This window comes from Crassostrea angulata, chromosome 1, assembly GCF_025612915.1.
Source record: "Crassostrea angulata isolate pt1a10 chromosome 1, ASM2561291v2, whole genome shotgun sequence".
Lineage (NCBI taxonomy): Eukaryota > Metazoa > Mollusca > Bivalvia > Ostreida > Ostreidae > Magallana > Magallana angulata.
In genome coordinates, this window is record NC_069111.1 from 36,323,936 (window position 1) to 36,340,171 (window position 16,236).

General features: G+C 32.2%; 2 protein-coding genes across 3 annotated transcripts; one reads left to right on the plus strand and one right to left on the minus strand.

Moving 5' to 3' along the window:
- Positions 1-3,987: 3,987 nt before the first annotated feature.
- Positions 3,988-12,434, minus strand: LOC128160833 (alanyl-tRNA editing protein Aarsd1-like). Of its 2 annotated transcripts, XM_052824153.1 has the most exons (13): positions 12,285-12,434; positions 11,368-11,496; positions 10,446-10,463; positions 9,372-9,513; positions 8,994-9,051; positions 8,347-8,506; positions 7,891-8,007; positions 7,347-7,480; positions 6,977-7,043; positions 6,707-6,792; positions 6,345-6,399; positions 6,157-6,251; positions 3,988-5,480 (listed from the first exon to the last, which is right to left on the minus strand). In XM_052824153.1, exons 1-13 carry the CDS (start codon positions 12,321-12,323, stop codon positions 5,309-5,311), a joined length of 1,272 nt encoding a protein of 423 aa, XP_052680113.1. In that variant the 5' UTR covers positions 12,324-12,434; the 3' UTR covers positions 3,988-5,308. The 2 variants fall into 2 exon arrangements, with proteins under 2 accessions (XP_052680113.1, XP_052680117.1); XM_052824157.1 differs by lacking the exon at positions 12,285-12,434 and having other exon boundaries at positions 11,336-11,460.
- Positions 12,435-12,477: 43 nt separating this feature from the next.
- On the plus strand, positions 12,478-16,180 carry LOC128160897 (stromal cell-derived factor 2-like). The gene is made up of 6 exons (XM_052824197.1): positions 12,478-12,630; positions 13,305-13,420; positions 13,643-13,725; positions 13,821-13,960; positions 14,357-14,438; positions 14,673-16,180. The coding sequence occupies exons 1-6, from the start codon at positions 12,540-12,542 to the stop codon at positions 14,839-14,841; spliced, it is 681 nt and encodes a 226-aa protein (XP_052680157.1). The 5' UTR covers positions 12,478-12,539; the 3' UTR covers positions 14,842-16,180.
- The last annotated feature ends 56 nt before the right edge of the window (positions 16,181-16,236 follow it).

Consider the following 16,236-nt stretch of genomic DNA (forward strand, 5'->3'; position numbering starts at 1 on the left):
CGAGATTTGTAGAGTTGGTTACGCTAAATACGAAACTGAAATCCGTTTGAAAATCGGTTGATGCATTACTGAGATATCGGGGTTTAAAAATTGATTTTTCCGGAAATTTTAATTCCGCGTCCTTGGTTTAAAAAATAGCGTAATGTTCAATGTAAAATTAACTCGTACCAAAAATAATTGTTAAGTCGTACTTGAACACATTCGAATTTTTTTGTTAAGTTGTTCTTAAAATCGCAAAGGTTTTTGTTAAGTCGTACTTAAAATCATTCGTATTTTGTTAAGTCGTACCAAGAATATTCGATTTTTTCATCTTTTTATTTTAGTTACTCTTGTTATTAGTTTAAGAGCTGTGCTTCTTACAGGAACTTCCAGCTTTACTTCCGACATTAACGGAAGACCCACTCGTTGCTTTGCAACGAGCTTTGCTCTAGTTATTATTATTTTTTTTCTTTTTCTTTATTTTTCTGACTTTTTCAAAGCTTAATATCTCAAAAAGTTTTCAACGTATTTACATGAAACTTTCAGGGATGATGTAGCATTATTGGGCCCCAAAGATGTTAAATTTACAACTACAACGTCACGTTCCTTTTTACGTTACGTCAATTTGTAAATTTTAAAAAAGTGATTTTGTCCAGGGCGTTTTTCAAAAACGCTTTAAGATACAGACTTGGAATTTTCTGTGTTGAAGCATTGATCGTTTTTATTTGGACATAAGGCTGGATTTTAGTTTCCGTCACTTCCGGTCCAAACCGGAAGTGTTTTAAAATTTTCGATTTTTCGAATTTTTCGTTTCAATTTCAAATGTTTACGAAGTTTGTAGAGTTGGTCATGCTGAATACGAAACTGAAATCCGTTTGAAAATCAGACGATGCATTACAGAGATATCGGAGTTTAAAAATTGATTTTTCCGGAAACTTTGATTCCGCGTCCTCGGTTTAAGAAATAGCGTTATGTTCAAAGTAAAGTTAACTCGTACCAAAAATAATTGGTAAGTCGTACTTGAACACATTCGGATTTTTTTTGTTAAGTCGTTCTTAAAATCGAAAAGGTTTCTGTTAAGTCGTACCTAAAATCATTCGTATTTTGTTAAGTCGTACCAGGAATATTCGATTTTTTCATCTTTTTATTTTAATTACTCTTGTTAATGGTTTAAGAGCTCTGCTTCTTACAGGAACTTCCAGCTTTACTTCCGACATTAACGGAAGACCCACTCGTTGCTTTGCAACGAGCTTTGCTCTAGTTATTATTATTATTATTCTTTTTTTTTGAATTTTGTGATTAAATCAAAAATGAATATGATTTTTGTAGAGCTTATTAAGCTGAATCTAACACTGAAAGCCGTTTTAAAATCGGACAATGCATTACAGAGATATCGGGGTTTAAAAATTGATTTTTCCGGAAATTTTGATTCCGCGCGTCCTTGGTTTAAAAAATAGCATAATGTTTATCGTAAAGTTAACTCGTACCAAAAATAATTGTTAAGTCGTACTTTAACACATTCGGGTTTTTTTTGTTAAGTCGTTCTTAAAATCAAAAAGGTTTTTGTAAATTCGTACTTAAAATCATTCGGATTTTGTTAAGTCGTACCAGGAATAATTCGATTTTTTCAATTTTTTCTTTTTATTACTCTTGTTATTGGTTTGAGAGCTCTGCTTCTTACAGGAACTTCCAGCTTTACTTCTGACATTAACGGAAGACCCACTCGTTGCTTTGCAACGAGCTTTGCTCTAGTTATTATTATTATTCTTTTTCTTTTCTTCTGACTCCTTTTTTGCTTCATAACTCAAAAGGTTTTTAACCGATTTTGATGAAATTTTCAGAGATGTTTGCAAGTTGGCGTCCCTCAAAAATGTTAAAGTTTTATAAAGAACGTCACCTCCGTTTTGACGTGACGTCATTTTTAAAAATTTCAAAAAGTCATTTTGTCCCGGACTTTTCTCAAAAGCACTTTAAGAAAGAGGCTTGAAAATTTCAATGGTGATGATTTGGTCGATTTACCTCTGTAATAAGGATGGAAATGAAAATCTGTCACTTCCGGTCGCAACCGGAAGTGAAACAAATTTTTCGAAAAAATGAATTTTCTGATCAAATGAAAAATGAATATGTGTTTTGTAGAGCTTAATTAGCTGAATCAAACACTGAAAGCTGTTTTAAAATCGGACGATGCATTACAGAGATATCGGGGTTTAAAAATTGATTTTTCCGGAAATTTTGATTCCGCGTCCTTGGTTTAAAAAATAGCGTAATGTTCAAAGTAATTTTAACTCGTACCAAAAATAATTGTTAAGTCGTACTTGAACAATTCGGATTTTTTTTGGTTAAGTTGTTCTTGAAATCGGAAAGGTGTTTGTTAAGTCGTACTTAAAATCATTCGTATTTTGTTAAGTCGTACCAGGAATAATTCGATTTTTTTATCTTTTCATTTTAGTTACTCTTGTTATTGGTTTAAGAGCTCTGCTTCTTACAGGAACTTCCAGCTTTACTTCCGACATTAACGGAAGACCCACTCGTTGCTTTGCAACGAGCTTTGCTCTAGTTATTCTTTTTTTTCTTAACATTTTTCTTATAACTCAAATATCTCAAATATGCTACAATGGATTTTTATGAAAATTTCACGAATAATACAAAATATCAAGGTCTTTCATCATATACATTTTTGTTGATGACGTCACTTCCGGTCGGCCGCTATATTCGTTTTTCTTTTTGTAAAAAGTGATCCTGTCCTCCCTTTTTCGCAAAAACGATTAAAGATAGAAAATTGAAAGTTTCAGGAATGATAGATTTTTGAATTTCTAGGGCCGATCAGGTAAAACTACGATCGTCCGTCACTTCCGGTCCGCTCAAACAGCATTTTTGGAAAATTGTGTTTTAAAAATTTTTTAAATCAAATAATCTACAATTTTTTTCCATCAGAATATGTTTTAAACTTATCAAATTTTAATATGAGCAGGTCGTCCGTCACTTCCGGTCTTCACCGGAAGTGATTCTAATGTTTCGATTTTTGGAATTTGAAAGCATATACGTTTTGTTGACATTTTTGTACTGAATACAAAACTAAAAACTGTTTTAAAATCGGACAACGCATTGCAGAGATATTGAAGTTTAAAAAATGACGTTTTCCGGAAATCTGCATTTCGCAGTGTAGGTTGAAAAATTAGTTTAAAAGGAAGTTAATATGATAGTAAATCGTACCAAATGTCAACAGTTTAATTGAACCCTATCAATTCAAAATCAAACGAAAGACCCACTTGTTGCTCGCAACAAGGTGCTTTCAGGTAATTCAGGCATTCTCGAGAAATTAAGCGTCAATGTTTTGAAGCGAGAGTCTGAGTAGCTCAGTCGATAGAGTAGTGGACATGGCCCAGGTGACCCGGTTTCAAGCCCCGATTGCCGCAAATTGTTTTTTTTACTATTTTTCGCTTAGATCTACGATTTTATCTTTGAAGTGATAAGTTTAATCTAATCTATTCAAAAATCGAACGGAAGACCCACTCGTTGCTCGCAACGAGATCGTGTCTAGTTTTAACTCTTATTTAAAACAAAAGATATAAATCTTATATCGATATTATCTAAAATTCTTTTTTTTAATCTCTCAATAGAGTGTTGAATAATTGAGATGCAAAATAATTTTTATTTACCTTATTCTTTAAAAAAAAAAAACGGCTAAAATATTACCTTTCACATATATAATAAATTTCAAACAGAAAAAGTGTGCAAGCTCACAACCCCATGCTTCTCCATTATTTGACAATTCTATTTGTACATAATAAATGGCAGGATAAGCATCAAATACACAACATAAATTGAAATTAAAAGAGGCAAAAATCATTGCATCAATATGCTTATCTATACTTTTGTTTTTATAAAACAACAAAATACAATGGCCAGAATTTCCGAAATTATTCCCAGAATTATAATAAAAAGGAATTGGGAATTTCTTGCCTGCAATAATGTAGCCCTCTCCGATTTTTATATCTGATGTTTCCCCCCCCCCCCCCAAAAAAAAAAAAATTGGGAGGGCTACATTATTGCAGCTAGGAATTTCTGGTAAAATGCACATATATATACACACATTATTTCCGAATTATCTATGAAGTTTCCCGAATTCCTATGCAGTACATCTCCCCAGGTCAATGGAGTTTCTTATACGCACCGCTCTATACATCAATGGTTTAAGAAAACTTAAATTACGTTTATAAACTATATTAATATTCAATATAGGCCAAAAATTCCCAATTCCCAAAATTTTGATTAATGTTGAGTGGGGAGAATGTACAAAATGTGACGGACGAAATTGATCCGACAGAAAATCTCTTCTATGCACGGAAGGACGTTCCCTTTGGGAGCAATGAAATTGGTACTAATACCAAAAATATTAAAAGTCCAATTTCATCGATATATTCAGTGACGTATATACTAACGGAAGGTTTACAGCAATGTGTTTACAATAAATTTTTCGCGTTAAAATATTATTTGATACTAAGATATCGACTCTAAGTCACTCTTCTCAATGAACTACATCTACATAGACTAATCACTTAATCCTTTGCAAGAGTTGTCTTTCTTTTCTTGAAAACAAAACAGTTTTAGATCCCTTTCTCATTTTGTCACATAAGGATCTTCATGCGCGGATCCAGAAAATGTTTCCGGGGGGATCTGACGGTTTTCTGCGTTTGCTGGGGCAGTGGGGGGTTCCGAGGCATATTTTTGGTGAATTTACAATGCAAATTTAAAGAAATGTAAATTTAGCAGGAAGGGAGGGGGTCTGCTGGACCCCCCCCTTTCCGCTCATGATCTTGTTTAGTTATATAGTACACTTTATATCGAGTGAAGGGATAAGAGGAACAAAGCTTAGAAATATCTCCTTTCAAAAAACTCCAATAAATAATAACTTTGATATTATATCAGTTGGAAATTACAAAAGTTTCAATGATATATTATTTGATACATGTTCACTGAATATACTCCTTTACTCCAGTACCATTTTCCTTTTGACTTTCCAAAAATAAACTTATATTGTATATATTTAAACAAAAGAAACTGCCAAACAACTTTGCATCTGTAATCCAATGTATTTCCAAAAATTTCAGATTAGAGCAAGACGATAAAATATGTTTTATCAAAGTTTTATAATCCAGCTTAAAATTCAGCTTAAAATGCACACATTTATAAAAATGGACACAACAAGAAAAACATTTTGTATAAAAACTTCTCTTTCTGAAACAGATTTGATAGAAATCAACAAACATGTAAATGATATACAGATAAGTAACAATGGTGTTTTGATGTGTAAAAGTCTGGGCTTTTATTAAGGTTCTTTCTCCTGAGTACTGTTGTCCTGACCCTTCACCTCACTATCTTTTGAGGACAAAGTTTCCTGGATTAACTTTTCAGCCTTCCCTTTCTGTGACAGTTTATTGGCCTTCCCTTGGTAATTCCCTCTGTTAATGGAACCCTTTCCACTGAGAATCTCTGCCACCCTGATAATAAGAACAATCAGTAATAACTTTATTTGTTTACCAGGAACTCACTACAGACACAAACATTTTGATTATATCCCGTTGCCTGTCCATCCCTTCTTTCATTTTGTACCTTAAATTTTTTGTACAATCACATGAAATCAATACTAGTATGTGATAAATTAACAGAAAATTTTCTATAGGTCCTATACTGAAATTTTGAAAACATGAATTACTTTTTTTTTCAACATCACATTTAACAAAAAAAAAAAATTCAAAGTCATGTACATATACTGTAAACCAGCTTATATTTGTGTGTAAGAAAACTTCGCAAGGTTCATGAGATATTCTTCATTGTGATTTTTTCTTGCCAAAACAATTAAGTTATCCAATATCAATTTTATTTACATTAAGAATATTTACTGGTATATATAGACTAGGATGCTACAATTAGTCACTGACATGACCTTGAACCAATTTCCCATTTGTAAATCACACAATTAATAATACATAAATTAAAGTTGCCACAAAAAATGGGATTGCAATAAGACATGAATAGGTCTGCTTAAAAAAGTAAAAAGTTGAAATTCTTGTCTGGATGATGAATCAGTGTTTTTTAGCCACTGAACTTGAAAAATATTACTGGTACATGTACAAGGTAAACAAATTTACAAAAATCTCTCAAGTTGAGTCTTACTTTGGTCCAACCTCCTTGATGAAAATCTCTGGCCCTGATAGTAAGAACAGGCCCGCACCTTTCTCATCCCCGACTGTCAAGAAGCAGATCTTCTCCTGTGAAAAATAAGTTACGCACAATATTAAGTTGGTCTGCTTCATTCATCTGTCCTTTAAAGCTGAAATCAAGTCAGGAAGTAAAGCACTCACAGGATTGGCCACTTGCTGGACAATGATGTTCATAAACTCCAAGTCTCCCTCCTTCCTGCGAAATACAAGCAGCTGTTTTTATTATATTGTACATTCCTTATCTTATGCAAGTTCTTAATTTGGCAATTCTTCTGCTTTGTATCAAATAGCAAGACTGCAAAATTGCCAAATTCTAATATTATTTCATAATGTTCACAACTGCCAGAAAATTACAGACTTGTTAGGTTTTAAAATCTAGGATGAATGCTTCTTGCAATTTTACAAATACCTATTCCTCATGTTTAATTAAAAATCTACAGTATACAAACAGACAAAACAGTTGGTTTGACACTTATAATGATCGATTCAGACCTACAATGTACCTGTGAAGACTGAGGAAAGAATTACTGTCAGCTTTGAACTTTTGACCCTCGAATACAGCAAGATCTCGTAAAAGTGATGTAACATACTGAAAACAAATAATAGCATGGTTCTATAACAATTATATGTGCCGGTACCTAAGGAATAAACATTGTACTGGTGGTTGAATGAGCATGTGTAAAATCTACCCCATTCTTTTCTCTTGTTCAAAATATGTGCAAGCTCAGTAATGTCTTTAGTACAATTTAGACACTGAAAGGTTAGGGAATTACCTTCTGATTCATCTTGCATCCTTTCACAGCCTTATCTGCTAGTTCATAGTGATCATCAAGAGGTCCCCTATGTAAACAAGTACAAATTCAACACCTATGGTATACTGAAACATGCCTAAAATTTACATTCCAAAGAACATGACAATCTGGATTTTAAAACAAACAAATATATAAGGTCTCAGTAGTTAAGTGGTAAGAGTGCTGGCATGGTAAGCCAGGGCTCTGGGTTCGAGTACCAGTTGAGACAACTTTTCACCACCTGTTACAAAAACTGAATTCCCTCTCAATATCAACAAAAATTTTGTAATAATTCATTAAAAGTAAGTTATTTCATAGTCAGAAAAAAAATTGGGCTGTGATTCATACTTACTTAAGCAATGTTGTGAGTGACCTTTCAACTTTGACACATCGACCTAAGTACCGAAGCACACGACCGCCTGCCACAAACATCAGATTGATTCTGTCCTTTTTCTTGCCTTTTTCCGTCCACAACAATTTTATCATCTACAATTGTTCCACACAAACTATTAACGCGAACTACTGTAAATTCCTAATTAAACGCAAGGAATTAATATCCGCGTAAAATCGCGAGAAGCATCCTTCGCAAATTTTAAAATCTCGCCATTAAAATTAGGAGAAAAGTTCAACGTTTGCGATTTTATATTCTCGCAATTTGATACACACCAGCAGGATCGCGGAATTAGGTACTCACGTAATATAAGGAATTTACAGTATACTATTCCCCCTTCTATAATTCTGTGATTTGATTTACCGGTACAAATATGACATTAAGATGCTGACATATGTATTTCCCATTATTTCACACAATCATCTTCCCTAGCCAAGGTTTTCTGTTCCCACTGTTTATTTCTGTGATTTGAAGATACAACAATAGGACGATTAAATACACTGACCTGTAGGTGAGAGAGATTAGAGACATGAGTTCCGCAGCAGAGAGTTGAATCTATTCCATCTATAATGAGAACGCGGACAGGTCCAACGTGGTCGTCTGGTAGTCCTCGGCAACGAAACTATAGCCAATAAAAGATAACTAAAATTCTAAGACAGCACCGTATGCTTGCATACTCTCCTGGTAAATGTGTACATGTAGGTGTATAATCTTATAATTAAGCTTGAATTACAAAAATGTGTTCAAATATAGAACATATATGGTAACTGTTATTTAAAAACAATTCATATATTTAACCTTCTGTGAAGTCAATGAGTATAACACCTTGAAAGAAATAAGTTATTTCAATCTATGAAAATGTTTACAAATTCCGTTAAGACAATGTTTGATGAATTCAACATCTAATGTACCATTCATCTGTTTCTTTTTGATACGGCATCAATATTTTACAGCCGCTCACCTGTTTGAGTTCTGGGTCGTCTTTGTCATGGTACAGATGAGGTGTGACAGGAATGTTGGCCAGGATTCTCTCGTTGACCTCATTTTCCAGATCTTCTACCTGCTGGTCAGTCAGGGACGGAATGTCCAGCTCAATGGAGGATATGTTTTCACCCAGACACCTAGGGATCACACCAAATACAAATCATGATGAAGTGCTAACTGTTTGTGAGACGGATAATTTACTACTGTCTATTTAAATGGTGATTTCTCTTATAGACATACTGTAAACCAACTTTTCTCAAAAATTTGAAACGCTGATCTTGCAATTTATAAGTAAAAAATTAATTTTCAGAGACTTATTTTTGTGACACTCAATAATTTTGATTATTAAAATACAGAACTTGTTTGAAGTCCTAAGGAATATTCATCAAAACAAGGTTCTATTGTTACCAGTTAATGAAATTCATGTTTACGGCATAAGATTTAACTGCTATCGTAATTGCTATTTTTGCAGTGATCAGATAGCCTGCAAATTAATACTGCATTTAAATTTTTATCTATAGAATATCTTATTACAACACTATTTTATAGATTTTAAAGAAATAAGAATAAAATGTGGAAAATGTATGTATGAACAGATTGTAATATGAATGCAAAGTTCCTCACCATGAAGTTGTTGGGCAGCCATACATTTTTTCCGCTATTGCTGTGATCAAATGCTGTCCTGTAACAATGAATTGTAATGGGTAAACATTCACATTTATTATTTTTTCCTATTCATCCACTGCTTCAGTAATTTAGGTTAGAATTTACATAATTTACTATTATACAACAAATCAATTATAATGGACTAAAAAATAAGAAGTTTTTTTTAATAATTATGATTATTAAATAACATAAGACTTTGAAAATCCCCACAATACTGGGCAAAATCTTTTGTGTAATTCTCTTTTTATCTTACTTACGGTACATTTATAGCAAGGGGTGCAAGAGATTTATCGGCTTTCATTCTGAAAGTTTAAAAGATCTGCCTTTTATATGAACCTGTATGTTGCTGCATGTGGTCAAACCTCCTGTTCCAGTCTACTTTGAGATTAACTTCTGACCCTGGCTGTATCTCCTTGGTGACAAAATTTACAGAATCAGCACCACGCCTTGTGATGCGTAAAACTTCTACATCGTTGATCTAGACAAACAGAATTTATGAATGACGCATTCTTACTACTTGTATAAAGTAATATGCTGATATCATGGTTTAGTAGTAAATAATGACAGACAATAGCGAGAAAATAAGCATATCATTTACAGCTGATTTCCACCTTTTCAGTGGATGAAAAATACTGTAATTCACACAACGTTTAAGTAATAGAGTGAAAGTATTCAATAATTTATATGTAAATATTCTATAATGTGACATATCATTTGGCTTGGAGTAAGCACGTAGGTAATTGGAGCCAATGGTATTTCTCTTTTTTTTGTTCTCTATTCCTGTATATCAGAGTGAAATGGAGCAAATTCTTTTGATTAGCGGTAATTCAGACAATGGAAAAACTATTATGCTGAATTAAATATACAGGTTTTTGAATACTCCATTTTGAAAAGCACTCATTGGCTACACTAATATTTCAGATATGACAAACCTGACTTTTATACATATGATAATATTTGCTGATGAATGAAATGCAATTCTTTCAATTTACTCTAACATTTACAGACATGAATGCATGCAATTTTTTTTGGATTAAAAAACAAGACCTTTGAAATTACATTCCTTAATGAACTCTTACAGTTTGGTTTTTTTGTAGACATTTTGGGTTTTTATATGATGTTTAACATCACTTGCAGTTTGTTTTCATTTTCATTTAAATGTCATATGCCAGAGAGAAAACAGCATAGAGGTTCTGTGTGCCAAGTGAACCATAACCTGTAACACACTTATGCTTCAATTAATATAATTGTGTAGCTTAAAATCATTTGCAACTATTTTCCAAAGTATTTGATTCACTACAGTAAATGACACATAACTGCTTACCGTTAATTTACGTAAAGTACATATATATGTGGATGTCTGTAATGTTAACAATACTGTTAAATTACAATTAATAAAAATCTTCTTACCATTCCTCTATCATCTGGCTGTTAAAAAAAATGAAAGAAAAAAAAAATTATACAAATGATGATACTTTATACTGGTAATAAAAACTATGATACAATAATTACACAATAAAATTAAAGTACCAGTAACGCTTGTACATGTATATACTACCAAGGTTACTAAAGGAGCAGAGCAGACCATAGAGTAGAATAGGAGCAGAGCAGATCGTAGAGTAGAAGAGGAGCAGAGCAGTTCATAGAGTAGAAGAGGAGCAGAGCAGATCGTAGAGTAGAAGAAGAAGAGAGGAGGGGATCATAGAGTAGTTAAGTAGAGGAGAGGAGCGAATCGTAGACCCTTTGCTAGCCAGGATAAAAAGCAGAATGCACTGACTTGTGTTTTCATTTCAATATATTAAAATCATCTAGCGAAGATGTATTAAAATTGGAATGAATTTTTTCCTTAGAATAGCATGCGCATTGCCTTGATGGTTTTATTTTGATATACACATATTAAAATATTATAATATAAATTATTTTGATATACACATATTAAAATTGGCAAGAAAAAGAGAGGATGGGATCATAGAGTAGTTAAGTAGAGGAGAGGAGCAAATAGTAGACCCTTTGCTAGCCAGGATAAAAAGCAGAATGCACTGACTTGTGGTTTTATTTCAATATATTAAAATCATCTTCGCTAGCCAAGGGTTTACGATCCACTAGAGTGGATCGTAAACCCTTGGCTAGCGAAGATGTATTAAAATTGGAATGAATTTTTTCCTTAGAATAGCATGCGCATTGCCTTGATGGTTTTATTTTGATATACACATATTAAAATTGGCAAAGATTGTTATTGAGGAAATTAGTTTTGATCAAAAGTTGTTGCGATAGAAAGGTTTTGCTATTCCCCGTTCTACCTTCTGGTTTATTCTTTACATCTTCTACAGACCTGTCCTCCACCCTCCGGGAACAATATGGTGTCCTCGAGGATCACTTCATAGCCCCGTAACTTGTCCTTCTTACTTTTTCCAGGTACTGCCAATTCTGCAGGAGTACAGCTTTTCACTTTCGTCTGAAACTTTAAAAGAGAATAAAATGAAAAATTACCAGTCAAAAAAACACATGGTAATGGAAAGATGCAGTATGATTGAGTTAAAATTTGAATATTAATTTACATTCAATGAGTATTTCTTTAAGACAAAATTAATTGCTGTTCTTTTAAACCATAATCATGGCATTTATTTTGGTAATCTCAGCCAGTCTCAGAGTCGAAATCTAGAAAAATTTTCAGTCTGGACAAATTTAATTGAGATTATAGTCTGTCCGAAGATTTTTATGTAGAACATTTGGATGATTTTTAATAAAAAAAACATATAAATGCAACTGAAATCAATGAAAGAGAAAATATCTAAGATATCCTCATTGACACACTATGTTTTTGTAAACAGACTTCTTACGGAGATTTATAATTGGAAATGTTGACTTCTTTTCTCCATTTGAAGTCACTCAGAATAACTCCCACAATTTTTCAACGTTATTATCTGGGTACTTTCATTTCTAATGTAATGCAGAATCCCCGTATACTTTTTATTTTTCACTGTTTTAGCCGAGTATTAAAACCTGACTAGCAAGAGGGGGCATTTCAAAACAGAAATCGTGGGGGGTTTATACACTATTGAATGAACATGGTTTGAAACTTGAAGTATTAATAAATATCGCATAATTTCAGAAAATGTGCAGCATAAAATATCTTTGGAGAGAGTTAAGGATTTTGGTTTTTCACAGACACTTCTCTATTATCTTCGATTATCAATTTCAATGGAGAATACATGCATTTATTATTTTCACGTAAAGTGGACAACTTACCTCCTTGCAATAACTATTTTGTTGACAAGCAAGAGCCATTTCTAAAGTTCAGTAAGTTTGCTATGCTTATAATGTTATATGACACTACCAAAACCAAACTGAAAGTGAAAGAAGATTTACAGTAACCAATGAAAATGGATCACGTTGCCGGTGAGAACTCTTTTGTCAAGAAGATTCAGAAAGTTGTTTATCTTATCAGAACTTCTTTTGATTTTTCCCTAGGTTTGAAGATAAATAAAGTGATTTCCGTCAAACATGGAGGAGTACCTTGGTCTTGGGGCTGTTACTGCAATGAAAAGATTTTTCGTGTTGATTTCTTTAACTGTCTTATTTGACAGAACGTCGGGTATAAACATTTTTTATAGAACATTTTGTTGACAGTTTAATTTTAAAGGTATACTAAATATTGGTTAGCTTAAAAGGCCAATATAGATGATTATCATTTTCAAATTGAATTTATGATTTAAAATTCTATTGTCACATGATATGTAATTTGATTAAAAATGTATGACTAATTGTGGGTTAGTATATTGTTGATAAAGCATACTTTCATATGAGAAGGAATGTACCGGTATTTTATTCTAACCAGAGACATAAAAAAATCATGATAAATGTTATTTATGTCTTTGATCTAACTTTGTGTTTATTTAACTTTGAGGGATTTCTAAACTTCATACAGTGATTGAGTGCTTTTTCAAATCTTGCGGTTTAGTTTGTCAATCTGACTTTAGAAAAAGTCAACATTTTCACAGCTTGAAATTATGATATAGGAATGGTTGAATAGTAAAAAAAGAAAATATATATATTATATACTGGTGGTACTTACAACTTCCTATTCTCTTTTTCAAAGAGATTAATATATAAGATTTTGTAATAACAATCTGATGCTCCTCTGATTGCACCAATGCAGCATTAACCTTGCAATGAAGTCACTGAAAACAACAGATAATGTCTTTTGTAATATCTGTATGATTAATTCTGCTGTGTGAAATAAACATTTTTCATCACTTTTTTCATTAGGAGGATTTGATTATGAGTATGTTTCATGTGGATCAACATTGAAGCTGAAAAATAATTACCACGGAGTTCGTTTACATTCGCATGATGTTAAATATGGATCAGGAAGTGGACAGCAAGTATGTTAAGTTGTTAACTCATTAAATAGAGAACATGTTAAACATTGCTTAACAAATGCACTTAGATTCTTAAGCTGCACATATTTAAGCAAAAGCTTGTTGTGTGTATTCATAAAATTTTTGAAAAAAAAAAAATTGGCATATATATACAAGATTTGTACATCTTAATTTTTGCCATGAAAACTTAGCAAAATTGAATGGTTTTCTATTTTCGTATTCTAGTCTGTAACAGCAGTAGATTCAACTGATGACCATAACAGCTACTGGCAAATAAGAGCCAAAACTGGGACAGAATGTATAAGAGGGTAAAATTTGTTATTTTTATTTAACTCTGTGACTTACGATTTTATTTGGCTACAAAGTCAAATGCAATATATACCTATTTTCTTCCATTCTGTAGAAATCCCATTAAATGTGGACAAACTGTCAGACTTTTGCATGTCTCCACTCGAAGAAATCTACACAGTCATCATTTCCAGTCACCTTTGTCCAGAAATCTAGAAGTCAGCGCCTTTGGAGAAGAAGGAGAGGGAGACGAAGGTATACAAAAAAATATATACAATGTATATAAAGGAAGATGAAAGTAATATACCTGTATCACTGGATTTTTCTGAGGGTCACTATTTTTTGCAAACTTTAAAAGTATCATCTTAAATGCAAAAAAAAAAATCAATCACAAAGTCATCAATTTGAAAAATTAGGTAGCAACAATCAAATACCTTTATTCAACTATTCATACAAAAATTTGCACCTGTATGAATAACAATTTAATTACTGGTATACAATATGCATCCACACAATAAATTTGCTGTTTGACATCATGATATGAGATTTAGATAGATCGATGCAGGTATTTCAATACCAATAAGTAATGCCATGGAAGAAACAAATTCAATTCTAAATTTGTATATAATATACAAATGCCCTCTTTTTCAGGGGATCACTGGGTTATTACTTGCTCAGGGAAATACTGGAGTAGAAATGAAAAGATTCGGATAAAAAATGTTGTTACTGAAAAGTAAGTTTACATTTTTCATGCCTAAACTTTACTCTTTCACCTGTACTTGCCATTCTTGGTATTTTATTTCTAACTTCAAGATAAATTTTATTGCAATGAAAGCAATGCCATGGTAGGCATATTAAGGAGTGGGGAAGCTGGTACATGTACATGGCTTATGGAAGAAAAAATGGATTTGTATTTATCTAAGAAAATGTATATATACTAATAAGAATTTGTTTTCCTATCTCACAGTTACTTGCATGTTGCTGGGGACACTTTTGGTCGACCGATCCATGGTCAGAGAGAGGTCAGTGGGTACCCCTCTCCCTCCGAGATGAATTACTGGCAAGCAGCTGAAGGCATTTTCATCAAACCGTCTGAACAACCGCAAGGATCAAAGAATTCTCATGATGAATTGTGATGAAAAATGGAACTTAGTAATACTTTTACTATTTAATTGTGGGAATTTCTTTCGTGGGTAATTGTTTTGTATGAAGAAGAAAAAAAATTATGACTGTGTGATATAATTGAAACAGAAATATTTTTCCATGTAGTACGTATGTGTTGTTCTGTTAAAATTTATTCTTTGATATGGAACCATATTGCAGTACTTTGGTCTTGAAGCACATACCTGTGTGCAATCAATTTCAAACCATCAATGCTTTGTCTCTTTCTTACTGTAGTGTGTTGTATGTTTGATATCATCAAGCCATTTTTATTCCATCTCAGTATACATGTATCTGTTAATATTTTTAGTCATTTTCTCAACTCCATCTGACATCAAACATCGAAATATTGTCATCTTCAAGTCTTTTTCACAAGTTTTTTCGATTTTATCTCAATTTATTTGTAGTATTAATGTGAATGTTGTGTAGAAAACATGCAATCAAAATTGAAAAATTTGGGTTTTTTGTCTTCTTGATAAAATGTGGGTTAAAAGAAAATATGTATGAATATCAGGTTAAATGTTTTATTGTTGTTTATAGTTCATAAACTACTGCTTTTATTAGTCTGTTTTTGTTATTATGTTTTTGGTTGAAAATTATAATTTTCTAAATAAAAAAAGTTCTTAATTATAAAAATACCATAAAAACAAACCCAAGGAACACAAAAAGGGTTCAAATTACAAATGTACTTTAAAGGTATTTGGTTTAGGAGGAAGAACTTTATACGAGTACCTGATATATGTATAAAAATAGATTAATCATACAATAGATCAAATGTGATAGATGAATATACATGTACATAATGAGAGAAAAATGTAATTACCGGTAAACAAATATTCTTTAGACTAAGAAAAGAGCTAAATGTGTGATAATATAGAAATAACCATGAAAAGCATATTTAATTTTCACTCAGCTCTATAAAAAGGTGGTCAAGGCTTTAATATTTAAGATTTTTGTATTCATTTAATATATATACCCATTTACTCTGTATTGCAAAATTTCAGAGAAAAAGGTGCATAATTGCTGTACATAGTATTTGACATAGACGATGTGAAAAAATGCTCAGGTATAAATCAGTTTCTCTTATTTAGTTATGAAATCTTACATCATATTGGCAATGTACATGTATACGCACTGTCCTTCTTATCTCTATTTAAGAATATTTCTTATATTTAATAAAGAGTTACTGATAACGTATTTTACTTGTTAGTTTAAAAATTTCAACCCTCATTCATTATGCACATTTAAATGCTTTATATTTTAATTAATAAATGTGTACTGACTATATAGTACAGTACATGTAGATCTACTAAGTGTTTATGTCTGCATGTTGATTATTTCATAGAAAACAAAATGTTTCCAAGTCATGG

Coding starts and splice junctions, on each gene's coding strand:
- LOC128160833 (XM_052824153.1), bottom strand. CDS start 12,323: ATGGCTCTTGCTTGTCAACAAAATAGTTATTGCAAGGAG. Junction 6,793..6,976: donor GATGCAAGATGAATCAGAAG/GTAATTCCCTAA, acceptor ATTTGTTTTCAG/TATGTTACATCACTTTTACG. Junction 6,252..6,344: donor TCCAGCAAGTGGCCAATCCT/GTGAGTGCTTTA, acceptor TATTTTTCACAG/GAGAAGATCTGCTTCTTGAC.
- LOC128160897 (XM_052824197.1), top strand. CDS start 12,540: ATGGAGGAGTACCTTGGTCTTGGGGCTGTTACTGCAATGAAAAGATTT. Junction 13,726..13,820: donor GGGACAGAATGTATAAGAGG/GTAAAATTTGTT, acceptor TCCATTCTGTAG/AAATCCCATTAAATGTGGAC. Junction 14,439..14,672: donor AAAAATGTTGTTACTGAAAA/GTAAGTTTACAT, acceptor CCTATCTCACAG/TTACTTGCATGTTGCTGGGG.